Genomic DNA, 27,340 nt, shown 5'->3' on the forward strand with positions numbered 1-27,340 from the left:
TAATCCCCCAAGATCTTCGAAGAACACTCCCAGTCTCCCACTCCCAACCCTAAGCTCGAGGCTGGAGCTTCTGCAGACGACGGACAACCGACGCCGTGAATCGAAATAGACGCCGGAGCAAGCTCACTGTTGCGGGTCGTCGCTCACCGTTGCGGGTCATCGCTCACCGTCACGGGTCGTTTTGTTCTCTACTTCGAGGCTCGAGCTTCTGGCCTTCGATTCTCTACTTCTCTTGCGATAAGTTCTGGCCATAATTATCAAACCCGACTCGACCCAGCCGGTTCGACCAAAAATCCGGTCACCCGATCACCTGGCCGGGCCGAGCCACTCGTCGAACCGGACAAACAATGGACCCGGTAAAACCGGTTTGACCCGACCAGTTTTTTATTAGAGAAAATGACAAATAGGTCCCTGATCTTTTGCCCCGCGGACATTTTCGTCCCTGACCATTGAAAAATACTTTTAAGTCCCTGACCTTCACAAAACTTGGACGGATCAGTCCCTCACGGAGACATTTGAACGGATCAGTCCTTGACGGAGGCATTTGGGCGGAGGGACTGATCCGTCCAAGTTTTGTGAAGGTCAGGAACTTAAAAGTATTTTTCAATAATCAGGAACAAAAATGCCCGCAGAACAAAAGGTCAGGGACCTAGTTGTCCTTTTCTCTTTTTATTAAAACCGGTGACCCGGCCGGTTAATTTAACCCGGTCCGGGTCATGGTTTTTTTGTTCAAAATGCCTGAAATGGGGCGTCGTTTCACTCCAGTCCTTCACCCCCTGTTGATTTGCATGAAATGAAAGCATGAACCCTAATGGCTAATGTCCGTAATCTGAATGGAATTGGAATCCCCCTAACCCCCAGCCAGCCTTGTGTCTCTTCTCTCTCGAGCTCGACAGTCCATCACTCATGGCGGCTCACGGTGGCTCACGGCGTCACCTTCACTTCGTCACTCACTCGTCGCTCCCCTCACCTCGTCGGTCGTCACACTCAGTCTCTCACGGCCTTACCTCGTCGCGGTCTCGGTCTCTCACCTCGTCCCCTCACCTCGGTCGTCGTCGCGGTTCCGTGCACCTGCGCTCGCTTCGTCGTCTTCTTGCTTCTCAAGGTCTCTGTCTCGCACCTGGTCTCGATCTCTCCCTTCCATGCGCTCTTCGTCGCCGGTAGCAGAGGCAACAGATCCCGGTGGGCTGATCTTTGTTGTCGGCTTCTTGCTTTGAGCCTTGCCGTCAGCTTCTCCCTCGCCATCAGCTTCTCCTTCGCCGTCAACTTCCTTCGTGCAACACGATTTGGTGAGTTTCCCCTGGTCTTTCTGCTTCAATTTTGGTGCTGCATCAATGCACTTTGATTTTGTTGCTGAAAGTAATTTGTTGCTGAAAGTTGAATGTGCTGCTGAAATTTGTTACTGATTATCATGAACCTTGAATTTGTTGTTGACATGCCAAAATAATCACTTAGCTTAAGTTTGTTCATCGCCGAAAATCATTGCTGAGTTTATTGAACCTTGAATTTGGTGCTGTTTTGCAGAATAATCACTTAGTTAAGTTTTGCTTCATCTCTCTGCCCAGGTGAGTTTCAGCTTTGGCCTTGTTATTTGATGCTGAACATATCATGAATGTGGTTGTTGCTGAAAGTAAAATTTGTTGCTGGATAACTGAGTTGAGTTGAATTTGTTACTGAACCTTGTTGTTGTGTTGCTTAAAAAATGCTAAATCTTTTGTTGATGTATGTTAAGGGATAAGAGATAAGAGAGTTGGTCACTAACAAAATTAGTTTGGTACAGTTAGTTAGGGTTTGTTATTCTGATTTCTAATCTTTCTCTCTTTTCCAACTCTGTTATAAATGAAGCTCTTGCATCCCTCTAAGAGGTATGTAGAATTGATTCATTGATGGAAGAATAAGATGAAATTAATTTAGTTTGCTAGTTTGTTGTAGCTCTCTCTTCAAACTCTTCTTTCTTTGTTTCTGATGTTCTGCATAATGCAGTGTTTCTTATGGAAGATATAGATGTAAATCAAAATGAGAAAAATGTTGATCAAGCTCCAAATTTGTCCTATGAAGATATAGATGTCGATTTTAAGATCACTTGGACTTGATTTATCGATTGTGTTATCTTTTGCTTGTTCTTGTTTATTTAAATGGTGAAAGTATTTTGTACTAGAAACTAGTTTATTATCTCTTTTTGCATCATTAGTTATGTCTAAAAAATAATATTTGATTATTATTATGTTTGTAAAGACTTGCATTTTAAGTTTTAATACTTAATTTTAATTTTATTTATATAATTTGTATTTTTTTAAATTATGACCGGGTCAACCGGGTGAATCAGTGACCTACCGGTTGAACCAGTGACCTGGTGACCCAGTCATATGACCGGGTTGATTGCCGGTTCGGTTCTGATAACTATGAGTTTCTGGGTTTCTGGCTTCTGTTCGTGCTGTTTTCGTTTTTTGTTCTGGGCTTCTGTTCTTCTATTTTTTAATTTTTTAATTTTGTTTTTTATATGATTAATCAAATGTTGAATAAACTTGTTGTATGTTGAATTTGAGAATAAATTTGATGTATGTTGAATTTGAGAAGTTTGCTCTGCTCTGTTCTTCAATTTTTTTTATCTTTTCAATTCTGCTCTGTTCAATTTTTTGTTAATTTCAATTTTGCTCTCTTGAATGCCATATGAATTGTATGAACTATGAATTGATATATTGGTCTGGATTTTGGAAACCCTATCAGAGCTGCAGCCACCTTAAAAAACTTGGCTTGTTATATTGTGGTTGTACTTTACAGAAAGAGTGCATTGTAATCATGGTCCAGTGGCAAAGGCATTTCTTGCCAGTTTTTCGTCAAATTGCACACTTTGCTACCACCTCATCTCCCCAAGGTTGGTGATTTATGTTTTTAACTATTTCCTTCTTGCAAACTATGTGAAGTTGCTCATGCTTTACTCTTATTTTTTTAGGTTTTATTAAATACTTTAGAAAACCTATTTCTGTACATCGTAGGTAAGGGTCTGACGACGTTGACAGCAAGAACAATACTATTGCCCTCAATTTCAATTCGTAGCCCTGTTTATCATTCTTTCCAATCCCAGGTTTTGATTTACATTGTGACTGATCATATCACGTTATAAGCTCTCTACTTAAACTCTATTGAGAGATAGTTGGAGTTTACACGGTTCTTTTGTTTTAGGGAATTTCGGGTTCTACCTGTTTACTTTCTAAGTCATCAGATCTGGAATAAACACCAACTTCCTCCCCGTTAGCCTTAACTTCCTTTTTGGGTAGCAAAGAAGCTCAAGACCAGAAGCAGACACCTGTTAAGAAAGAAAGAGTTCAAGCAGTAATGTCAAAAATAAAGCAGGTTTGTTTTTTTTCCCTTGTGTAATTCTGTTATCTTGTATTTCTTAAGTAATTGCTCAATTTACATTATGGACATGACACAAATCTTTTGATTTCATTGGTTTTCTTTAATTTATGCTAAAGAGTACTTATCATTCAAATAGTTTAATTCCATTTCATTTTAATAAAAAAGCATGTCTATGATTTCTACTTCTGCCTCTGACTCTGTTTTGAAAATGGTACTTCTTCCAAAAGCAACAACAAACAAACCCCTTTATTAAGACAACCCTATTATGAAGTAGTCTAACAGAAAATGAGAGGACTGAGAGATGCTTCTTATAAGAGAAAAAAAAAACAATAAATATGATTGAAGCGCAGGTTTCTAGTGTCTAAAAACGTCTGAGAGAGAAACTCCTATAAAACATCAATCTTTCATCCTGAAAGGTGCTTTTAACAAAACTATTATGATTTAGACAAGGAAATTGTTCCTGCTTAACAGGTTCAGTCACTGCCATTGTGCTGACTGTATTCATTTCTACATCGATTTATCAGTTTTTGTATGTAATATTCTTTATAATAATTATTTCCATTTTATCTTGAAATAAGATTTTCGAAGATTCCTGAACTTTTGAAATGCCTTATAACCATTGGGCACTTCATGCTTGATGATATGATACACAACTCAACTCAACTCAAATGCTTGCACTAACTATGAAATGCCTTTCATGCCATTCACAATTATTGTTATATTATTATGGATAATTCAGTTTTAACAACATAATATTTGGTGCTGCAGTGATTTTGTCAATGCCAAATTGCCAATATATCGTGAATTGCTTATGGATATCATTTTTTCCCCTGTTAATATGGGTCATTCTGAAGTAACTGCTTAAAATACAATGTTAGCTAGTTCAGACTGCAGCATAGCAATAGTTTGAAAACTGAAAAGTATAACATGATCTGTTTCATCCTGAGACTATTGGTTGAGCATCTCTGAACGTGCCCATAGAGAATACCAGGTCACCAAGTCAAATGGTGCCTCTGCCTACTTTTTGAGAAACTTTCTGTGTTTCTTCAGTCAGCATAATTTTCTGGTCAATGAAAAGCCACCCTTGGATTGAATGCTATGGAAACATGATCATAATTTCTGGGTTTCTGTTTTTCTGTGGTCCAGTTAGCATATATGACTGATTACCTTATTTTTCAACGTGCTTTCTCAGAGTCCTAAGAAGGTCAACTTGGTTGCTGCTTTGGTTCGTGGTATGCTGGTTACAGATGCATTGCTGCAATTGCAAGTGACAGTAAAGCGAGCTTCAAGAACTGTATATCAGGTAATAAGTGGTATTACACTGTATTTTCATTTCTGTGTGTAGACAAAACTAAGAGTATTCAATTGCTTCTTCTAGAGCACCATACAGCATCAAGGCTAGGCTGTTGATTTATCTGTCCTCATTGGTTTCTAACCAAGAGTTCGTATTTCCTTAGAACAAGTTCAGCTGTTGGTGTAGTCGGTCATTAAGCCTTGTATCTTAGCAATATATCTGCAACTCTCTAAAGTCACAGATTCATTCATTCACAAAATAGACCATAAAGATCAACTTCTTTCTTACCTTTAGATACTTTCAGTGTTGTTGTGCTTTTTCTCTAGCTACCTTATGTCCTTCTCTATCATTTTCTACATTCTTTTGGCTTTCTGGATTGTCCAATTTTTTCTCCTCCACTTCGGTCCACAATTTCAAGGGCCTTATTGTTGTTGTTGTTGAGTTGTTTCCGTGTGGCCTCAAGGTCACGGTTTCAAGCTGTGGAATTGGCTACTTATGTAATTATCAGGTTAGGCTGTCTACATTACGCCTTTTTGGTGCGGCCTTTCTAGGATCCTGCATTAACACGAGATGCTTGTCTACAGAGCTGCCTTTATTATTATTATTATTATTACGCACTGCACTTGTAGTTTGTTTCCTACATATATTTCAGCTCCCAAATCTCATCACTTCTTCCCCTTAATATTACCATTATCTAATTCTATGGGATTGTTCCTCCTTTTCCATGATCTGTGCTGGTAAATGCAGAATTGGAAACTTATGTTTTAAAGTTATAAGCACTGCAGGGTATTACTCAAGCCCAAGGAAATGCCGTAAATAATCATGGATTGGATGCAGAGCGCCTCATTGTTGGTACGCTTCAAATTTTGCAATTGTGTAACTTAATTTGTTTAGCCACTTTGTTTAAATCCGTGCTGATGCTGTTTCATATTTCTTGCAGCCGAAGCGTTTGTTGGAAAAGGATTATTCCGGAAGAAAGTTTCTTACCATTCCAAAGGAAGAGCCGGCATCAAAGTCAAACCGGAATGCAGGCTAACAGTTGTAGTAAGAGAAATAACTGCTGAAGAAGAGGCGAAGATTGCGAGGTTGAAGGTTCACAATTTCCGCAAGCTCACGAAGCGTGAGAAACGGCTTGTGCCGCATCAGCTTATTGTGTCCAATCCTGTTTGGGGCCGCAAAAACAAATCTAGCGATCGAAACTCGAGTGCCACTGCTGCATGAGCTTCTTAAATATTTCAGAGTTTCAAAATAGTTGTTTAATGGTTGTGGCATATTCTTGTTATCCATCTTCATGTGATAGAAATAGTTGTTAAGAAATATCCTGGCTAGTTTCACATCGAGAGTAACTCCAAATGTTAGGATATGTATGGAGAAATTTGTCTACCCCTTAATTCTAAGGTGGTTACTCCAATGAAGACATTGTGAACTGTTAGATAGTTTAATATATTTGATTGAACTATTTAACGGTTCATAATATCATTTTCACAAAAATGCTTTTATGGAAACAGCCACCTCATTCGAATAATAAAATTGTGTTTGAACAATTCCCCTCTTTTATTATTATTTCCCAATTCATCCTTCTCAAAATATCCCAGGATTCCTTTCTCTTGTCCTTTCGTTTTAACCCAAAAACCAATGGCACAAAAGGCTCTTGCTTTTATTTTGAATTATTTGTAAGGGGTACTATGTAATTTTATTGAACATGAAGTAGCAAATGGCTTTTTTATTTTTTTGTCATGGTAGCAAATGGAGAAATCTTGTTGGACCGTGATGATGGGTTTGCAAAAATACTTTTTGGATCTTTAAAGAAAGTAAAAACATTTTGGAATAGAGGAGTGAACTGACTGGCTATAGAAAGTTTCAAGATACATCTCTTTAATTTTGTTGGTTTGCATAAAAATCTGTTACTTCCTCTCTTCTCAGATTCAGCAAAACCTAAACTCTTTCACAGATTCTCTCCACTTCTATTACCACCGTCCGCCACCCTCCTCCTCCCTCACCGCCGCGCTCTCCCTTCTCACTGCTTCCTGCTTCCCCCTCTCACTCTGAAGGTCACCGCAGCACCGTCGTCGTGCACCTGAGAAACATGTTCGAGGAGAACGTTGTCATCGCGTGCCTCACCCAGCCCGAGGAGAATCGTCATGTCAGAGGAGAATCATCTTCATCGCCGTCAAGCAAGATCGTCAGAGTTAGAATCGTGTTTGTTCGTTCTCTATCGCCGTTGGCAGCCTCTTCTCTGTTGGCCGCTCTTCCTTCCGGTAAGTCAACCTCTGTGATTTTTGTGATTTTCATTTATCTTGAAGTATTTGTTAATTATTATAGCATTGTTGTGATATCTGTCATTTTATATTTCTGTGATTTTTTGTGATTTTATATTAGTTGTTGTCTATGTCCTAATGATGAAAATTCTTGCTTGTGATACCCAATTTCCGACAGATCCGGATCACTGCCAGTCATAAGATGTTACTTCCCAGTAGCCCTATAAAACTCTAGACTCGATAATATTTACTACATATAAGCCTTTCGTATTAACGGAATCGCATATGTTAACTTATTTTTATCATATAGCTTTTTTTAACAAACCTATTAACAAAACCATGAACATCTTCAGAGATATACAATATAAAATAAACACCAGACTAACAGCAAAGTCAAATAACAACAAGATTACAGAAAAGATTTCATACATATATATGTCTTAAGTTAGTTCATACAAACTTGACATGCTTAGATAGATATATATATATACATATAGACTTATATACAACTAACAACTTTCCAGATACCTGGTTCATAAAGAAAACTCCTAAGCTGGTACCCGGGCTAAAAGAAAAGAAAATATCAAGTCCTGTCCCTCAAAAATGCTACAGAAGTGAGGAAAAGCAAAGTCTAAGGAATGAATACCATCTATCGTACATTCTTTCTACCGTCGAGGCACAACTTTGCAACCATCAGCTCAAGACTAGTTTCGAGCATCTCCTGTAGGGTCCGACAACACATGCTCCTCTGGTACCTCTCTGAATATAACTCCTGTGGTGGTGATTAAGTCTGGATCTTCCATCTGTGGGGAAAGGGAAAAGGAAGGGGTGAGAACCTATATGGTTCCCAGTAAGGTGACATCGTGAAAGCGCATCTCTCTCGTGAAACCTAGAGTTTTGTCTCTATCGTAATAACTCGCTTACTAAGTCTCTCGGCTACTTCCGTATCGTGGGCTCTGACATAACTCTTTCTTGGCATCTTTCTTTGGGATGAATGCCGTTCTCACGCTATTCTCTATGACTATTATTCCTAACTCTATTATCTTATTCTAAGCTTTGAGAAGGTTACGTCATAATCTTAAAATACAAACAAGAATCAGAAAATAGAGAATTAACAAGAAGCAGATGACACATTACAGAAAGAATGAACAGTAAACAATCACAATCAAATGTGCAAACAATTTATGATGCATGCCTGTTCCTAGTGCAAGTCATGAGCTCATGCGTCAATTGTCTACCCGCAACCTGACATTACTCGGGGTGAACCCCGAATATGGTTCCTTTACTGTGTCAGTTAGACACCTTGGCATCACGGTTATCCGTGTCAGTTAGGCCTCATCATAATAACATTTTAATGTGTATCACAGTAAGAAACAGTGCTATCAGTTAGGCAAACATTTTCGCATTAGCAATCTCAGAGTATCAGTTAGGCGGACACTTTCGCATTAGCAATTTGGCACAAAGGCCCATTCAACATACAATATGCTATCAGTTAGGCAGACAACCCGTAAGGGTGGTTTTAGTGCTATTTTAGAGGAGATTATGTCCGAATTTCTATAAAAGTTCTGGAACTTAGTTAAATATAAATGTGTAAGTTGTCCCTAAGAAGGTTTAAGGTTAATGGGTGATGCGAAGGTATGTATAATTAGACGGTGGTGCGGAGGTATGTATAGTTAGGCGGTGATACAGAGGTATGTTTTATAGTGTTGGTGATGCGGAGGCATGATAAGAGAAAGTAAATGAGAAACCATGTTTGAAAGAGATAATTGAAATGAATAAGTAAATTATGAAAAGTGTATGTTGAATGGGCCTTGTGCCAAACTGCTAATGCGAAAGTGTCCGCCTAACGGATAGCCTGAGATTGCTAATGCGGGAATGTTCGCCTAACTGATAGCACTGTTCCTTACTGTGATACACATTGAAATGTTATTATAATGAGGCCTAATTGACACGGGTAACCGTGATGCCAAGGTGTCTAATTGACACAGTAAAGGGACCATATTCGGGGTTCTCTCCGAGTAACATCGGGTTGCGGGTAGACAACCGACGCATGAGCTCATGGCCTGCGCTAGGAACAGGCATGCATAATCTTGTTTGCGCATATGAACTTCTTGTGAATTATTTACTGCCAACACCAATTAATAGCACAAGAAACAGATCAACACACAAACAAATTGCAAGAAGACAAACAGCAGAATCATAGAGAAACAAGAAAAGCAAACACAATCGAATGCAAATGTGCAAACAATATGATGCATGCCTGTTCCTAGCGCAGGCCATGAGCTCATGCGTCGGTTGTCTACCCGCAACTCGACGTTACTCGGAGTGAACCTCGAATATGGTTCCTTTACTGTGTCAGTTAGACACCTTGACATCACGGTTACCCGTGTCAGTTAGGCCTCATCATAATGTGCATCACAGTAAGAAACAGTGCTATCAGTTAGGCGAACATTCCCGCATTAACAACCTTAGGCTATCCGTTAGGCGGACACTTTCGCATTAGCAGTTTGGCACAAAGGCCCATTTAAACATACAATATGCTATCAGTTAGGCGGACATTCCTGCATTAGCAGTCTTAGGCTATCAGTTAGGCGGATACTTCTGCATTAGCACTCGGCACAAAGGCCCATTCAATATAATTCTCAACTCTTATTTCATTCCTTGTTCCTCATTTTTCTTTCTTCACTATATCTCTCAATATCATTGTCTTTAATTGAAGCTATAGTATTTGCTTTAATTAATCAATTCTGCACTATTATCCAACTAATTACTAATTCATGCACAGCGGCTGAAGGAAAATTGGAATTGAATGGTTGAAGTTATTGTGGATTTGTAATGACAATTGAGGATTATTTTTTTATTTTAAATTTTTCTGTTTTTTTTTTTCGATTTTCTTTAGCTTTTAAAATACGCGGATAACTTTGGAGACTCCGATCCCCGACGGATACCGACGCCCGATGCCCGATGCCCGATGCCCTAGGCGGGGGCGGGACCGGGGCCGGACTATGGGCTGCATTTGTTTACAGAGACAGGGACACTGAGACACAAAATCGTGTTTGACAGAAGAGACGTGGACAGAGACAATGTGTCCAGAGACACTGAATTAGTGTATTTTGTGTCCATCCTGACAGGAAGGACACATAGACACTAGCAAGGGACACAACTTATTTTTTATTTTTTCTTTCATTATTCTTGTTAATTTTTTATAATTATATTTTTTATTATTATATTTTTCATCTCAAATTTTTTGAATAAAAAAAATGAGAATAAATTGGATTTTCATAATTTGTTTTAGTTTATCACCAAACAGAATACAAGAACACAAAATTTTGTGTCTTTGTCCATTAGTGTCTTGTCCTGTCCTATTCTCAATGTCTTGTCCTGTCCTGTTCTCAGAAACAAACACAGCCATGGGGACGAGACGGAGTATGTCCCCGCCCCCCATGGGACCCATTGCCATCACTAGGTTCTACGGTGCCATTTGAGCCGCTAGTTGCATTAAAAGAAAAAAACTTGATAACGCAAAATAAGGATTCGTTATATAGGTTATAAGAGGTGCGTGTAAAACAAACGGGGTGTCGGGCGTGGAGTGAAAGCTATTTGGATACCATCTATGTAATTTTTACATGGATGTAGAGCTTTTCCCATAATAAAAAATGGTCATGAATTAAAAAATCTCTTTGTTTTTTTATGTGTTAATTTGTTTGAGAGATAAAAAATATGACAGTATTATCTATGTAAATTAGTAATTTTGGAGTTAATAAATTGTGAGTATTATATTTTTAAGAGAAAAATTTTTGAGGATCAATAATTTTTAGTATTTTTAGCTATTATTTGATCAACATAAATACTAAAATTTTTTTAATAAATAAATTTTTACTAATTCATATGTGCAAAATCTGAAAAATTTAAGTACAAACTATATTAATTTATGTGTGTAAAATTTTTGGTAAATATTGGTGTAAATTATATATTTCTTGTGTGTAAAACATTTATAAATATAGCCAATGAGTTATAGTTCAAATGATATAGTCTCCCCATACTCATCTAAGAGATTGCGGGTTCGAGTCTTCTATTTTTGATAATGTATATATATATATATATATATATATATAGATGCAACTGTTGATCAAAAATGATAATATTTACTAACCATGTAGCATTGCTCTTTTTAATATAATAAATCAATAAATTTTTTATTTTTTATTAGATTAAATAATTTTACTATTTAAATCTTATTACAATTTTATAATTTATGCATTTAATTTATTTTATCTAGATTTCCTCTACCTTGCACGTAGATAAAACACTAATAATAGGATAAAGATTAAAGAGAGCATAACAATAGAATAATAGAATAAAATTATTAATTTCAAAAGGAATATATTAACTTTTTGAAAAGGAAAAAAATTTAGAATATTTGACTAAATTTCAAATTGTGTGTTATAACAAGTCTTAGCTCTCTGCTTCTCCCACCATTACTTGCTCTCAGATTCTGATTCTGATTCACTTTGTCTCCAATCCCAATCCCAATCCCTCTCTTCTCTCAACCACTTCTCCGCCTTCGATGTTCGCTTCAATTTCCTTTCTTTCTTTTCTTTCATGTTTCTCTGTTTCACTGCTTTTGGCGACAATTGGCGGGAACCAACTGTGGATTCCTATACCCTTTGATTCCATTCACAAGGTTAGCCTCTAAAGATTCATTCTTGGAATCTTCTAAGAAAAGGGTGCGTTTCGTTTCAATGGCTACCTATCCTCCTTCTTCCTCCTCCTTCTCGCACTTCAGTGCTTGGAACCATGTTGTTCCATCACCATCTTCCTCATGTAGCTATGGCGGGAATTCCATGGCTCCCGCCGCTTCCGCTTCGGCCATAGAGCAGACTCTGAGGCACATTCCTGGTGTAGCAGTTGAATGGAACCTTGAAGAACAAGCTATTCTTGAAGATGGACTTGCTAGGTGAGTGATTATGTTACCCTTTATTGATCATATCTATGGTTTTTTGTTTTTGGTATCATAATTAATATACGTATCTATGTTTAGAATGATTTCCTAATTTATATGCAATTTGGGATTCAAACGTTGGGTATGAAGTTGTGTTTAAACTTGGAGAGAACCAAAAATATATGCAACTTTGTAAGTTATTTTGGCTGCTTAAGATGAATATTGTTGTTTCATGTGACGATGATAGTTAATATCTGTTGAGTGGTTCAATATGTTTGACTAAATTGCGTAATATAATGCGTGTTAACATCTTAATTATCGTCTTTTGTACCCTCCAAGTTTGGATTGCATTTTGAGCTTATGTCAAATTCATTTATTTTGTTGTAGGTATGCTGGTGTTGGTTCTAACGTAACAGTCTATGCGACCATAGCACAACAGCTGCAAGATAAGACAGTTAGGGATGTGGCGCTTCGAGTTCGGTGGATGAAGGAAGTAAGCTATGTAATGTTTTTTTCTGTCAATGGTTTATGTAATTGTGATGTGAATCCCAAGAAATTATGTTGCGTGTTGACAATTTTGATGATGATGATGATCCTTTTTTTAATCAAAGATTGTTATAGAAGGCATGAGAATTTCATGAGATTGCTTTAGAATTACTTTTTGCTGGTTTTTGATTTAATTGATAAGAGCCAGTTCTATAGTGACATGCTTAGTTTATATTTTACAGAAAGAAGAAAACATTCAAAATAGCAAGAAGAGGAAGGATGATCTTAAGTTAACCAAGAAAAGTAGAAATAGAAAGGTATTGCATCACTCGATCCTCTTTTTCATTTTACCTTCTTTTTGTTTGGTTATATAGCGCTAGCTCTTTTTAGTTTTTGTTTTCAGTGGAGACACTGTTAACAAGCAGCATGCATTGTTGTTGTTATTTTGCTTATTTTTCTGAATGTTAAATAAGGGGAAATTTCACATGTTGAGTAATAGAATTACTAAGAAATAGTGTGACAAAAAGGAAGTAAACAGAATATACTTTCATAATTTTATTTTGTAGCAGTGGAAACTCAAGTTTCCCTCTTTTTTTTTTTTTGTTTCTTTTGCAGGAGAAAGTTTCAGGCCGTGCAGTGCCTTCTTCTCGCCTTATTGCTCGATCCGATGTTGCCTCATCAGTGCCACGAATGGCTACGATGAAAAGTACTGATTGTACCTCTTACAAAAGTCTGTTTCCATATCATTTTTCATTTTATTTGCCTCTAGAAATGTTCTGTATTTGCATTCCTTGCTTTAATTTTCAAGCATAAAGAACCTCCTCTGAACTTTGCTCTTTTTTGCAGCAATTGGAGGTCTAATAGGTACACTCATGGAGCAAAATGCACAGGCCTTCAACCAAATCTCAAAAAATCTTGCTTCTCGTATGGTGAGTCAAGGGTGTTTGTAACTTGTTGAACAACCTAAGGTGTCTGAATCCTATGGATAAAAAGGGTTATTAAAGCATTTTTTCTATTTAATGTTTATATCAATGTTTATGTATACTCTAATATATTCCCCTGTGAAAACTGCTGAGAGTTGTAATATAGTTTTATTTATGAGACTTAATTTTCTAGTTGATTAGTTCATCATTTCCATTCTTGTTGGCTGCAAAATTAACATATAATTTTTTTTATTCTTTTCAAATTTGTTTACAGCATGGGAAGAATATTGAGATTTTCCACCAAGTGAGAGAGAACTTCAATAAAATTATGAAAGAGTAAGTTATAAACAGCATTTTGACTATGCTTAAGACCAATGTTACTCATAAACTTTTCTGTTCTGCTTTTATTTTTCATTGCAGTTTGAATGAAACACCAGACCCAATGAGCCTAATGCCGCCCCTTCCGAAGTTGCTTGCGTTAGATGAGATGGAAAAGTTATCCAACCGCAAACCGCCATATACCTCTATTTTTCAAGAAACGGATTTCATTTTGTTATAGTATTACTGTAATTTCGAGAATAAGGTGTATGGGGATAGTTATCTTATGATGAGTTGCCATGTACTTTAGCAAAGTTAAATCATTAAAAGATTAAAATACAACTGTCTCCATGCAGTATTGAACTTTGCTCATTTATCAAACTAATTATGCTAATTTAGGGATGACAGAAATTTGGTCTAATTCTTGGTTAGACATTGTCAGTAAGACAGAAAGTGAGTTAAAAGCCAACTCAGACTTAGACTCGTTAATAGCTCAATAAATTAAGATCATGAGTTTGTGAACTTAACTTTAGTCGGAATTTTAGCTAGTATATTAAATGAGTGGAGTTTTAACTTGGATAAACTCTTATATATTGTTTATTATAATTATTTATATTAATAATATAATATGAATGTATACTTTTAATTTATAGTAATAATATATAATTTTAATTACATATACATATAATTTTTACATATAATTATAATGGATGATATAAATTATAATTGATAGATTGACAATATATATAATTGATAATTTTTTTTATATATGTTATAATTTATTTTTTTTATTTAGATTATATATATATCCGAAAAATCCAAAGATATTAAATTTATTCTGTACAGAATCTAGCAACACTAATCACAAAAGAAAAAGAAGGGGGGTGGTAGGTTGGGTAAATTTGCTAATTAATTATAGAATTTATCTATTATGCATTCACACATTAAAATTATAAAATAAAAATTTTTTATTAAAAATATAAAAAATTTAAATTTTTTATGTATTTATTTTATATTTATTATATAAAAATATTTAAAATTTTCTATTAATAATAAGTTTATTATGTGTTAGCTAAATCCTTAATTATAAAAGAGTATAATAAATTTAAAAAAACTCTTGAGATCAATAATTTTTAGTAATTTTGGTTATTATTTATCTCGCATAAACATTAAAATTGTCTTTAACAAATTAATTTTACTAATTTATGAGTATAAATTTAAAAAAAAATATGAGTACAAATTATATTAATTACTGTATATAAAATTTTAATAAATATAAATATAAATTATATATTTTTTGTATATAAAATATTTATAAATATAAATATAAATTATTATTAATTAAATATTAACAAAAAATAATAATATTTACTAGTTATGGAGCATTGTTCTCAATCTATTGCTTTACCTTTTACAATAAACAATAGAAAACTGGATCTTCACATATTAGATTCCAACTTAGCCGTTATTAACATATTTTCTCCGACGCTCCTGTTTTGTTTTAGTCTTCTAGATCAGAAAAAGGGTATTTGGGGAAACTCACCACGAAATTCGACCGTTACATCTGAATTATATTGAAAAAACCCCTAGCACCCTCTTCCTCCTATAACTTCACAAAACTTTCTTTTCCCTCACACTGTTACACTCTCAAATTCAGAATCCCTCTCTTCCTCTCTCTTCAATGGCTGATACAGAACAGAACAACACAGTAAGAAGAAACGCGTCCATAATGGAGTGGAAGCAAATGCACCCACTCCACCAAATCGCAGAGACACCAACGCACAAACTCCTACTAAAGCAATGGCTGAAAGAAGAAGAACTCATCCATGGCCGAATCGCACTGAAAGAAACCCAAATCGACTCGGTTCGCAAAGAAATCACAATGCTCCACATCTTCTTCTTCCTCTTCCACTCCCTGACCCTCATGCTCCTCTTCACATCCTCTTCCTCTGTGTCTTTCTCAGAATCTGAATCTTCTTCGTCCGCGTGCCAGCGCTGGTGGATCCCTTCGCTGTGCTCCTTCGTGTTCTCATTGGGCCTGGTTTGGGCCGTGAGGTACAAGAGCGACGTGGAGAGTCACATGGAGAAGGCGCTTCAGAGAGAGAAAGAAGACAAGATTCTTTTGGGGAAGTGCGTGGAAGAGCTGAAGAAGAAGGGTCTGGAATTCGATCTGTTGAAAGAAGTTGATGCTCTCAGAAGAGCAAAGAGTTTGAGGGTTGTTGAAGGGAAACATCAAGAGATTCGGAAATGGTCTTCCAGAGATTTCGTCTCCTTTTTCTTGTTTTCTATGGCTTGTTTGGTTCTTGCAGTTACCAAAGTTATCTTGTGCGGTTAATTAAAGCTCGGAAGAACAACCGTGGTTTGTTTTGAACTGCGATTGCTAACAGTGTTTACAATTGGGAAATGTGTGCAGAATTTACTGGTTCTGCATTTTATTTTTTGGTGTATTTTGAAAAGTATCAAGTTAAGTTGATGGAATAAATTTACCTTTTGATTTGTTGTTCTATGTTCTGATTTATATTTGGACTTTGATCTTATATGATCAAAGAAGAAAATTAGCTTTTGTAAGATAAAACAAAGCAATCTGGTGTTGTTCAAGTTTCTTATTTAGGACAGGCAGAGAGGAAATTGTAAACAAATATATGAATATAATAAATTGTAAAGAATATATGAGCAATTCACCTATTACTTGGCGACAAATTAAAGCTTATGTATAAATTGGAGAAAAATTCAGAGTACAATTTTCCTCACATAGATTCTGAATATATTTTATTACATATTTATGTACCAAAATGATAAAAAATGTGGTACATTTACTCATTTAGCCACAACATAATTTTCCAAAAATCAATAAATCATGTAATTGTAAAGATATGAAATTTATAACAAGGTGGGTGGGTCACTCGTTTCATTTTGATTTAATTTCCTCGGAATTTTGTCCTTTCTCATCAATGGCAATTGTTGGAGCTGATTGCATGGTACTAACACTATGTTCCCTCAATGTGTTTGTATCAATAGCAACTTCTAAGTCATCTTTTTCAACCTCATCTTCCTCATCCAAAGCATCAATATTGTTGTTATTATTATTCTCTGAGGAACTCAAATCACCTTCTTCAGAGAGATATGCTGATTGGTTGGATTGGCTCTCATGTAACTCTCCTTCTTCATTGTTAACTACACTCTCTTTTGGTTGCATAGTTGTTTTCTCAATCTCTAGAAGCTTTTGAATTGTTTTAGTGGCTGCATCAATGGCCCATCCATCATTATCTGCATCTCTGGAAAATAACATAATGAAACAAATTTGTTGCTCAAGGTCAAGAAGGTGTGAAGTCTAGTTTGCCTTAAATATCATGATATAACCTCTTTTGATTATTGCATGCTTATCTTTTACACAAGAAATTAAATGGAGTAGTACAAATGTAATCACAATTGCATGAAATAGAATTGAGAAGGACTTGAAAACTTAAATAATAAAGGATGAAATCAAATTAGCGCATTTGAAAATTGTTGGTCCATTTTTACATGAAGCTATATTTCCATTATTTTTTCAGTTTAAGAAACATATGTGGCCTGAGATTTTTAAGTTTAAATTTGCAAAACTATGAACAATAAATGATTCTGAATTTTTCAATCTCTGTAACTAGGAAAGCATTACTTGAAAGGGTCAAGTCCTGCAGAATTAAAGGTTGACTTCATGAGAGTGAGAAGAAGCAAAGGATCATTGGAGAAGTATCCTCCATGCATTCCAATCTCCACCAGGAACTGAACATCCATGACAAACTGTACATGGAACAATGAAATGGATGAGAACCACTTAAAATTAGAGGAAACAAATATTGATATTAGTTGTCTTCCTAATTGCCATGGCTTTAGTTCATAGCCTCTTACTATTTAAACATAACCTTATCAAAAGATTTGTTGCTACTTGCTAGATCACTTAGGCTAATATCAGATAATTAGAGAGACCTATTTTTTATTTGCGAAAACATAAATATTCTCTTGTTAAAGACAACTCTATACTCGAAACTACTGACAAATAGGAGTATTTGCTGCCTTAACCAACCATGTGTTTGTACAAAAATCTATGTTTATTATGTCTAAATAGATAGTTTTCCCATTCAAAATAAATGTTACATTTTTTAAATTCAATTTCATCCAAAATAGTTGTTCATTGAAAATCCTATACAATGTTAATTAATTTTTTTCTACTAGCAACCTTATTAAAAGATGGGGGAGAGAGAGAATAAATGGAAAGAAAAAAGTAAATATAAAAATAAAATAATAGGTGTATTTTAAAATCAATCACTAAAATTAACCAATAATATAAAATATATATTGAAATATAAATACAGATTGAAAATGAAATGAACAACACATGTATTTATACGAAAATACATTGGTGACTAATTTTAGTATACAAATAATATTTTTGTATTTTTTTAAATTTAGGTATGTATGTAATTATAACTATATATTTATTTCAAATGGATTGGAGAAAATACACTCTTTTGAGGAGAAATAGGATAAATTATATCATAGAAATTTCTTCAATGAAGACTAAAGTTGGATAAAAAATGAAGATTGTAACTATATATTTTAGAGAAGTGTGTATATTACTTATGATGTCTTTATTTTTTTGGTTATAAAATGAATAATCTTCACTCTTTTATTAAAATTTACTGTTTTCCATATAATTACCCTTATATAATATGCTATTTTGGAAACTGAAAAGCGTGCAAATTACACTTATGCATTTTCTTCTTTAGCCTGTCAGCAAATACACAAAGATTAGGCTAATGAGTTATAGCTCAAATGGCATAGTCTTCTCATACTCACTTAAGAGGTTGCGGTTCGAGTTTCCCTATCTTCGGTAAAAAATAAAATAAAAAAATACACAAAGATTGGACAGAAAAGAGGGAAATTGAAAAAAAAAAAAAAAAACCTGGTTGGTTTCTTGAGTTGCATAGATGTCTTTGTTGTTGGAAATCCAAATAAACATAGATTCCATCAGCTCTCTCAGTAAGCCTATCAACCAATTCACTTCAAACATATTCTCTTCATCAAGTCTTTCTATTTTCCTCAGTTCCAGAAATAGAACCTGCCAAGGACCAAAATATAAGGGATCTTGCATAAGCATACTAGCAAGCTGATTAAAAATTATATATATATATATATATATATATATATACACACACACATTTGTACTATTTTTCAGTTTCAAACTTGTTTTAAGTAGGAGAACGAGAAATTCTATACACTAAGCAAAAGAACCTATGATTAGCTTCTTCGGAAATTTCCAAATAAACAACTTCAATGAAATCATTCATTGTCTCACTATGTTCAACTCTATGCATTTCAATATTTTTATTATAGAATCACTCTTTTCACACACCTTGAGAAGTCTTAGGATGTTATGTGTAAAGATAATACCTGAAAGATACCAGAGGGCATGGTATATTGGATTCTGTTATCATCAAATTGATCAACATTTTGAATAGCTGAGAAAATCTCATGGCTATGGTAAGTAGCCGATACTTGCGCAATTAATTGCTGGCAAAACACAGTTCTCAGCTTATGTGAGCTCTCTTCAAGAAACAGCATGAACTCTTCAAGTTCTTGACGCTGATCAAAATCTAAATTTTCTTCCATTTCATTAGAATCTTTGCCACCATCATTGCTGCTATATATTCCCTTAACCATGACGAAGAGAAGCTTTGTTAGCGTCGACATATTAGCCAAAATCGAAACCTGCTGCGCAACCGACTCGGCTAACTTGATTCTTGGACTAACTTGATGATCTCCTCCTCTTGTGTCATAGGTAAGAGCTCTTTCAAGAATGGTGACATACTCTGTGATGAGGTTGCTGAGTGCACCAATGATTGAATTTCCCATTTGAAGAGCAACTAAAGGAGAAATATCTTCCACAATGGCCTAACTAACATAGTCACTGAGATATATCATGTCTCATGTGCATAAATAACAAGCTTTATGGTTTTATTTTGGATGATGTTATGAGAAACTATAACAAAATAAAGTTGCACTCTTACTAACAATTATAGCTTTCAGTAATGCTAGAGAGACAATAACCCAAAGTTACTTTATTTAAATTATCATTCATAATTTCATGCATGTAACATCTATAATTACACACTTATTACACCTAAAATTATTCAATTATTCCAGTGGTAACTAAGGTCTAAGGAAAGCAAAATAAGGTAAGCAGTAATTGAGGAATGCAAAATAAGGTCATTTTGAGCTGTTTTGTGCTAATTTTCTATTGTCTCGCAAACATTGTTGTATAGCTTTTGGCCTAGCCGTAATAAGCAACTGATCCAACAAAACTACTTTTCTTTGGTACAAAGAAAAATTTGAGTTGAATCAATGTAATAAGGGCAGGGGAATATTGCCTTTATATGGTAAAAGTAATTGATAAATAATATGTGCAGTTTTAGATTTCTTACCATGTGAAGACATGAATATGATAAACACTCTTAAGAACTGTTGGCATTTATATAGACCAAAGATATAACTTTATGGCTATGGAATTCCATGGCAGTTCCTCTTTTGGTTATACATATCTGATCAAACATATCTTGCCAATGTGGCATTAACATGGTTCAAAATTTCTCATGGCAGTTACTCTTTTTGGTTAGAAAGTAGGTATTTCTCAACTTTTACATATTTTATCAAGGACAAAATTTCTAAATTTACTGGTTCATAAAGTTAGTTGACCAATAATGCACTATGCATTAGTTTCTTTTTGTCTATTTTTATTACATTAGTTTGATTCAGATACATTGATTCAAGAATATACCAAAAGTGACCGAAAAACAATGAAGGTGACAGATAAAGGGAATAGGAGAAGCAGAACATACCTGTAAAAGTGTGAGAAATTTCCGGCCGCTGGTAGTTAGCACGCAATATTCCGGTTGCTCCTCGACATCAAGATTTAAGGATCCTCCACCGAACACTCCAGAAACAAGGTATTTCTCCAGACCCCAAGAATCACTTACTGAGAAGATACCAACAACTTTCTTAAAATGGTTTACATGTGTATTCAGAACCTCTTCAATGCAGGGACATAGAAGCATCACCAAGTAAGGCTGCAAAACCAAACTTTGATCCTCCAACAAGGAACAATACAACACCGCGAACTTCACAGCTTTTATGGCATATGACAAGCTACCATTAGTCGCCGAGATCTTCTTAACATACTCGTCGAACCAAGCAACAAATGACTTTGTTTCCTCACATGACCACATCATAAGTTCTGAGGCATAAGGAGAACTCTCTCCGCATAACATCACAAAGCTCTTAGCTGCTTGTGAAATAATAGAAAACACAAACCTTGCAAGTTCTCTTATATATGCTTCATTCGAAGAAGATTTAGACCACTGCAAATCTTTCGTTCCATCCATAATCCTCGAATGGTAATATTTTAGCAACAATTCTATAGCGAGTTGAGTCTCTCCAAGCCTGCATAGCCCTGATAGCACCTTTTGTAGCTCCGGTCCAGCCATTCTATCATTCTTAGCTATCTGTATCAACCTTTGTTTCAGCATTGACATCTTCTCAGAAATCACAGAGTTGTATAAGTTTATGTCAGAATCCGAGTAGTCTTCAAACTGGATTCCTTGGTAATGTGCATCAGCAGATTCTAGAAGCTCCAAGGCTTCATCTACCTTGTTTTCTGACATGAGAAGATCAAGCTTATCTGAAACATCGGTAATGTGAGCCTCGAATTCACTACGAATTAATGAAGGTTCATTATCTATGTGATCTTCAATGTTTGAGCTTAAGGACAGTATATTTGGATATATACGGTCTATAAGATCCCTCACTAGTCTTTTATGTGAAACAAAATGGTTCTCTAGTTGCACAAGTTCATTTTCCACTCCTGTCACTTCCTCTAGAATTCTACACATATGAGAGCATATATAAATTACAGAACCTCAATAATAATAATAATAAGCAATTCAATTTTGCAATATCAGTATCTAAAAAGTACATCAACAATTATGCTCACTAATTTTTTTTTCCACTTAAATGTATATACTTTCAACAAAAGTTGTTTCTTCGGAATTCTCCACAATATATTTGGTTTCCTACGGAATCCCCAACCTGGGGTCAAGGACTAATCTGTCGCAGATCGGAACTCCATTTAAAGGTTTGCCGCTGTCCAATGAGTTGTTGCATACACAAGGCGGGATTCAAACCCTCCGATATTTGCTTAAGAGGACTAATAAGCTAACCACTAGACCAACCCAAGTTGGCTCTCTCCACAATATATTTGACGTAACCTAACACTAACAATTATTGTTATTTGTTAGAAGTAATCCCTCCTTTGCACAAGATTCAACAAGTATGCCACATTATTTTTGTGATTTTGTAGAATTGTTTAAGATGGAGCAAATATTGTGGAAAATAAAAACAAAACATTACCTAAGGAAGGAAGAATAATTAGCAAAGATGTTTTTCTGCAAATCCTCACTTGCTGCTTCCTTAAGCTCTAAAAGTTCATCACACAGATGCTTGATTCCCTAATCATCAATAAATCAAATTTTTATATTTAAAAAAGAAAAAAGGAAAAATAAAGTGATCAAGAATAACAACAGCAATTAAGTTTTGTTCTACCAACTAAGTTCAACTACATGGATCAGACCACGTTACTATATCTTATATCGACATCATAAAGATTTCGACAAAATCTAAAATTGGCACATTAAGGTTACAAAAAGCGTTTGGACAATTAAAACTACCCTTCCAGTCATGGACTCAATTTCGCGTTCATCAGAATCATGCAGTGAGAGTGCAGAAACATCAGAACTAGGCTCTGATGATGGCACAGAGTTCTGAGATTCAGGTTGGGAGTGGTCTCTGAATCTGAACCTTCTTTGTGTTTTTGATGAAGATTCCATTGAAAGCTCAAAATGAGATATTTCGGAAAATGGAGAAAATGAAAGGGAATCAAGTAACTAAGAAATCTATGAGATATATACAGTGCTTTTTATCGGTGCTTTGGTATTTCCGATTCACACACTGAAGTTTTCATTCTTTATTTTGTCGTTGATGATGTCGTTATTAGAATCAAAACTTGTACTTCAGTTATGAGTAGTATCATTGGTATCTCCACCAAATAGCAATTATCTCAAAGATATTATATAGAGGACACCAAAAAAAAAAGAGAAAGATAATTATATACTCCATCCATCTCAAAATAATTGTTGCTTTCACTTATAAGTTCATACACATTCTTTCAAAACCTTAGCTTAATTATTTCTGGTTTCTCCTATAATGGCGGCAAACAGTGGCAATCGAGATGCCGACTACTTTACAAGTGCCGCCGACAGCATCAACCTCGCACCAACACTTGCGAAAACGTTATCTATGTCCCAACAGTTTGTACCGCCGCTAGATGCTTTTCTGGCTAGGATCGTCTTTGATATCTTGACGAGGCTCCCCGTGAAGTCACTTGGGATATTCAGGTTCATATGGTGGTGAAGGTTGAGAATGAAAATATTGATGTGTAGTGGTGTGTTTGGTGATGGTAGTTTGATTTTGTAAGCCGTGGTGACAGAGGAATTGAATGAGATAATGAAAGTGAAGGAGAAAGATGACAACAAAACAAGAATATAAAAATAAAAACAATGCTAAATAACTAACAAAATTTATCATTTTTTGAGCCAACACCTAACTAACAAACGTATTCTCATACATAATATCTAACAAATATAGTGACCTTAAATTCTAAATTCTAATCTCTAGACCCTAAACCCTAATAGTATAAAAATACTATGTTGGCCTAAAGTGTTGGCTAATAATCTAATATTGATAAAAAAAAGCTAGTTCCATAACTACTAAAACGTACATTTTGAGAATAAAATTAACTCAAATTAAACTAAATATTAAAGTTGTCTCAAACTCTTGCAAAACTTCAGAAACAAAAGCATATTTTACCCCTAAAATTAATGAATACCTCCTTCCAATGCATATGTTGTGTTCTCTAATTATAATCAAACTTGTTATGGTGGCATTTCTTTTTCATGCCAACTTTGAAACATTGGGTTTATCTTGCAGTCACATAGTGGGACCTCAATCATGCTACATTGATAGAGATGCAACACTTTTCTTTATATAAATCATAAAATAAACACACAAATCATAGACATCGAATTTTGTACATAAACAATTTTCAGATTAAGAAAAGCATCTGTTTCAGCTTGTGAAATTGTGTTTTTGCAGATATTTCTTGTTCCTAACATGATTTATCAACCACAGAATAAGCCATCACCAGTTCACCACAGTGCTCATCTTCTATGATTAATAAGCAAGCATACAAGTAATAAAACAATAATGTCACTAAGCAACATCACTAACATGCACTGATGGAATTTCAATATTCAAACTATAAGAATTTTGAGGGAGCATTTTTTTCCTTTTCCAAAATGGGGCATGAATGTGGCAAGAACCAGGGCTAGATGCTCTTTTTGATCTCGAATGAATATTTGAGTTCCATGTGACACCTTCTATCATCATCTTCAAACTGTAACATAGCAAACAAAATTTTACTAAGTTCATCTATCTAGTAGTGCAAATTACACAAAAGAACTTAGACAATACAATTCTATGTGATATAAATCGTAAGCAGACAGATTGAGTTAAAAATGTACCAAATTTCCAAACAGACAGAAAAAATGTACAAGTCAAATTATATAACTAATCCCTACATAGTTGATGCCAGACTAGTTCGATGGTTGTGATGAGGGTGAAAATCTTAGGGATATGTGTTTAAGAAAACAAATTCTACTTTCATTTCACGTTTCAAAGTTTTTTAACTACAAAAAATGGCGTCTTATTTACGTTCCGCGCTTCCGCATCATTTCATGATTTTGTGATGGAAAAACTGAAACCATAATAAAACTTTGCTTTAAATGTTTCATATGGAAAATGTATTACATACAAAAAACACAGACACTGCTAATTCACTTTATAAAGCATAGCATACATGAGTGGTTTTACTTCTCATACCTTAAGTTTGGCTGAGTAAACACCCCTTGCAAGTACACCAGACGGAGTGACCTCTTCTTTCAATGCATGTTCATAAGGTTCTTTTTGAGGCGCGAACGTACCCAACATTCCTTTGCTCTGATCAACTGAAATGCCGAAGAATAATTGAATTGTCGATGCAATGCGCGAAAATTTGAATTGTACTTTATTGACCAATGTCATCTTTCGCGTAAAATATTTCTTATGAAGATAGAGGGAGCCAATAATGCAAATTGACATGAATGTCAATAAATAAAAGTTACATAATGCATTAGCTCCAGAAGCTGAATATCATGTAATTCAGCTTCCAAAAACAAATGAACTTATGTTAGCAAATATCATATGATTATTCTTTGCATTATTCTAAAAGTTAAGAGTCAGATTTATGCAGAATCATGAGATATGACTTTAATAGTTATTAGAACTTCGGTTCTTAGACAACAATTAATTACGAAAACAATAATATTCTGTTTCGAACTCAAGATTATCAAGCAAGGCTTTGACAGAGAAAAAGTTCAAACTAATACCTTGAATCCCTCCTTTCCAAACAGTGTTGAAGTATTTCAAGCCAGACACAATGTTGTGAAGAACACTAAATTTTAGCTTAAGCTGATAATGAGACCCTTCCCGGAGAGTGAATAGAACACGAGCATTTTGATTTTCATTCAATGGTAAAGGAGTCACAACTTCGCCAAAATCCTCAGAGACTATGCCAATGGAGTGGAATTTCACTTCAGGATCCACTTGACCTGTTGATAAAGTAAACAAGTTAAACAAATCCAACTGAAACTTCTGTGATTTATCAACAGTGACAATGATAATAAGCAAGATCAATAAACGAACCGTCAAAATCGCTTTCTAAGCACCCCAACAGCTTCTCCTTCCACCTCCTTAGGCTTTCATCCTCCTGCACAGCACAACCACCATTCATATCAGCAAATCACAAGCATTAACTCACTGTCTTATAAACCATGAATATATTTGAACTTACACAATGTTTTATTAAAAGAACTCTATAAAAGGGTTTGTCAAAATACATTTTTACAAACAGTCCTTCCAGTTAGCTGAACCATCTTATATACAGCTTCTGAAATGCTTCTCTCCCTTTCATCTATTCTAATTTCTACATAGTTAAGGTAGTGAACCTTCCTTTCCCCTTCAGAATTTTTCAAGAATGGTGTGACATGTTCACATATATAAAAGTAGCTCAGACAACTTTTACTTCATCACAAAAATTCTTCTAATTGAGCATTCCGCAATCCCAAAGGGTTTTTTTTTTCCCTTCAACCAAACACATTTTTCTTCAACCCAGTATTTGATTTTCGAAAAGAATACAGCAAAATTTTTTTAAAAAATGAAAAAGAAAAGAAAAAGGAAAACCTTGTCCCGTTCGATTTGGTCCTTGAGAGGAAGAAGAGGGCCAGGTTGAAAGGTGGTATTTTCATGGTGATCAGTTTCAAAGTCTTGTTCATCTTCTTCTTTCTCGTCTTCAGTTTCTTCATCTTCTTCTTCATTTGGGTGATGAGGCATTTCTTGGTTGGTTCCTGCACATGATGGTCCTGCTGCTTCCTCTGCCCTCTTACCACCTTCCATCTTTCTCTCAGTTCTTGTAACTGTAAGCACAAGTGAAGCGTGACGAGCTTTCTATTTTTTTTTTTTTTTTTGTTCCCCTTTTCCTTTTGTATTGACTACTGTGCGTGAGATTTTCTTTTTTGTAATTTGTTTTTGTTTTCCCACAATATTCAAAAAAGGGTGCTGTCTTGGTTGTCAACCATTTCTCAACTACACTCTACACTCTACACTCGATCAAGACTCCAAATCATACACACACTTTCTATGCCTTTAAAACGCCCCCTCCTCCCTATGTCCCAAAAAAAAAAAAAAAAAGACACGCCACCTCCGGCCTCCCCCCTTCTTTTGTTTTTTTTTTTAATAGACAAAAGAAAAATGATATTTGATTGATACCATGAGAATATAGACAAATAATAATAAGTCATATGAAATTTATTTTCTACGTCAGCATCAATTTTTTTTAAAAAGATATATATTATATTATTATTTTTATTAAAATATTTTTATAATTTAATAAAAATAAAAAATATTTTTTATTTAATTTTATAAAAAGACTTAAACATATTTACTCTATTTGATTAAATAAAAATATCATTTTAAATCAATCAAATTTTAAAATTTAACTAATTCTAATGTTATATTTTCAAATAATTTAAACAACAGAATAAAAATATATCTGAGAAACAAGAAAAATCAAAAGATTGTTTTCATTTGAGTTTTAGAAACCCTCTCTTCGATCACTGTCTCTGAAGATTTTCTAGTGTTCTTCATCCTCTCAAGGTTTTCTAGTGTTCTTCTCTCCTCTTTCTATGCTCTCTCTTCTGCTGGAGCTTGATCTCTCTCATCTGTCTCACTGTAACGTCGCATTCAAGCTCTCTCCCTCTCTCCTCTCCGGTCTAGGTCGTCGCCATCTTGTGCGTTTCAGAGAGCGTTGTCGTCTTCCTGGTTCTAAAGAGCGTTGCCATCTTCCTTGCCGTCTTCCTCATTTTTCATCACCACTGTCAGCCTCTTCTTTCCGGTAATTCCCTCACTGTAATTTCTGTAATTTTAATTATTATAGCATTGGTGTGATTTTTGTAATTAGTGTAATTTAGTTTGATTTCTGTGATTTTATATTAGCTGTTGTTAATTTTGACAAAAT

General features: G+C 34.9%; 5 protein-coding genes across 8 annotated transcripts; 3 read left to right on the plus strand and 2 right to left on the minus strand.

Annotated features, from left to right (window-relative positions):
- The first annotated feature begins 765 nt into the window (after positions 1-765).
- On the plus strand, positions 766-6,198 carry LOC107625015 (uncharacterized). The gene is made up of 8 exons (XM_088503420.1): positions 766-1,289; positions 1,525-1,565; positions 2,782-2,875; positions 2,997-3,085; positions 3,184-3,354; positions 4,553-4,663; positions 5,440-5,506; positions 5,595-6,198. The coding sequence occupies exons 5-8, from the start codon at positions 3,337-3,339 to the stop codon at positions 5,873-5,875; spliced, it is 477 nt and encodes a 158-aa protein (XP_088359546.1). The 5' UTR covers positions 766-1,289; positions 1,525-1,565; positions 2,782-2,875; positions 2,997-3,085; positions 3,184-3,336; the 3' UTR covers positions 5,876-6,198.
- Positions 6,199-11,435: 5,237 nt separating this feature from the next.
- LOC107628212 (uncharacterized) lies at positions 11,436-13,957 on the plus strand. Of its 3 annotated transcripts, none has more exons than XM_016330987.3 (7): positions 11,436-11,869; positions 12,242-12,356; positions 12,583-12,657; positions 12,956-13,070; positions 13,187-13,269; positions 13,538-13,599; positions 13,684-13,957. In XM_016330987.3, the coding sequence occupies exons 1-7, from the start codon at positions 11,655-11,657 to the stop codon at positions 13,820-13,822; spliced, it is 804 nt and encodes a 267-aa protein (XP_016186473.1). In that variant the 5' UTR covers positions 11,436-11,654; the 3' UTR covers positions 13,823-13,957. The 3 variants fall into 3 exon arrangements, with proteins under 3 accessions (XP_016186473.1, XP_016186472.1, XP_016186471.1); XM_016330986.3 differs by having other exon boundaries at positions 12,956-13,046; XM_016330985.3 differs by having other exon boundaries at positions 12,242-12,347.
- A 1,245-nt stretch (positions 13,958-15,202) lies between these two features.
- On the plus strand, positions 15,203-16,085 carry LOC107628211 (uncharacterized). Its single transcript, XM_016330984.3, has one exon. The coding sequence runs from the start codon at positions 15,263-15,265 to the stop codon at positions 15,914-15,916; it is 654 nt and encodes a 217-aa protein (XP_016186470.1). The 5' UTR covers positions 15,203-15,262; the 3' UTR covers positions 15,917-16,085.
- Positions 16,086-16,388: 303 nt separating this feature from the next.
- LOC107626934 (exocyst complex component EXO84B-like) lies at positions 16,389-23,112 on the minus strand. Of its 2 annotated transcripts, none has more exons than XM_088505312.1 (7): positions 22,845-23,112; positions 22,024-22,121; positions 20,457-21,498; positions 19,012-19,512; positions 18,524-18,679; positions 17,237-17,361; positions 16,389-16,856 (listed from the first exon to the last, which is right to left on the minus strand). In XM_088505312.1, the coding sequence occupies exons 3-7, from the start codon at positions 21,276-21,278 to the stop codon at positions 16,490-16,492; spliced, it is 1,971 nt and encodes a 656-aa protein (XP_088361438.1). In that variant the 5' UTR covers positions 21,279-21,498; positions 22,024-22,121; positions 22,845-23,112; the 3' UTR covers positions 16,389-16,489. The 2 variants fall into 2 exon arrangements, with proteins under 2 accessions (XP_088361438.1, XP_088361437.1); XM_088505311.1 differs by lacking the exon at positions 22,845-23,112 and adding an exon at positions 22,341-22,640.
- A 642-nt stretch (positions 23,113-23,754) lies between these two features.
- On the minus strand, positions 23,755-26,528 carry LOC107625014 (rho GDP-dissociation inhibitor 1). Its single transcript, XM_016327525.3, has 5 exons — positions 26,008-26,528; positions 25,471-25,534; positions 25,155-25,376; positions 24,610-24,734; positions 23,755-24,124 (listed from the first exon to the last, which is right to left on the minus strand). Exons 1-5 carry the CDS (start codon positions 26,218-26,220, stop codon positions 24,056-24,058), a joined length of 693 nt encoding a protein of 230 aa, XP_016183011.1. The 5' UTR covers positions 26,221-26,528; the 3' UTR covers positions 23,755-24,055.
- Between the last annotated feature and the right edge of the window lie 812 nt (positions 26,529-27,340).

This window comes from Arachis ipaensis, chromosome B2 (assembly GCF_059453495.1).
Source record: "Arachis ipaensis isolate K30076 ecotype BB chromosome B2, ASM5945349v1, whole genome shotgun sequence".
Lineage (NCBI taxonomy): Eukaryota > Viridiplantae > Streptophyta > Magnoliopsida > Fabales > Fabaceae > Arachis > Arachis ipaensis.

Bases quoted from the DNA above. Each gene is read 5' to 3' on its own strand.
- LOC107628211 (XM_016330984.3), top strand. From the start codon at position 15,263: ATGGCTGATACAGAACAGAACAACACAGTAAGAAGAAACGCGTCCATA.
- LOC107628212 (XM_016330987.3), top strand. From the start codon at position 11,655: ATGGCTACCTATCCTCCTTCTTCCTCCTCCTTCTCGCACTTCAGTGCT. The intron at 11,870-12,241 runs GTGAGTGATTAT...ATTTTGTTGTAG, and splicing joins CTTGAAGATGGACTTGCTAG to GTATGCTGGTGTTGGTTCTA. The intron at 12,658-12,955 runs GTATTGCATCAC...TTTCTTTTGCAG, and splicing joins AGAAAAGTAGAAATAGAAAG to GAGAAAGTTTCAGGCCGTGC.
- LOC107626934 (XM_088505311.1), bottom strand. From the start codon at position 22,499: ATGGAATCTTCATCAAAAACACAAAGAAGGTTCAGATTCAGAGACCAC. The intron at 21,499-22,023 runs GTAATGTTTTGT...TCATATGTGTAG, and splicing joins AATTATTCTTCCTTCCTTAG to AATTCTAGAGGAAGTGACAG. The intron at 17,362-18,523 runs GTTTTTTTTTTT...TTCCATGTACAG, and splicing joins CAACTCAAGAAACCAACCAG to TTTGTCATGGATGTTCAGTT.
- LOC107625015 (XM_088503420.1), top strand. The intron at 4,664-5,439 runs GTAATAAGTGGT...TAAGCACTGCAG, and splicing joins CTTCAAGAACTGTATATCAG to GGTATTACTCAAGCCCAAGG. The intron at 5,507-5,594 runs GTACGCTTCAAA...TATTTCTTGCAG, and splicing joins TGCAGAGCGCCTCATTGTTG to CCGAAGCGTTTGTTGGAAAA.
- LOC107625014 (XM_016327525.3), bottom strand. From the start codon at position 26,220: ATGGAAGGTGGTAAGAGGGCAGAGGAAGCAGCAGGACCATCATGTGCA. The intron at 25,535-26,007 runs GTTTTCCTTTTT...TGTGCTGTGCAG, and splicing joins ACCAAATCGAACGGGACAAG to GAGGATGAAAGCCTAAGGAG. The intron at 25,377-25,470 runs GTTCGTTTATTG...CTTTATCAACAG, and splicing joins CTTAGAAAGCGATTTTGACG to GTCAAGTGGATCCTGAAGTG.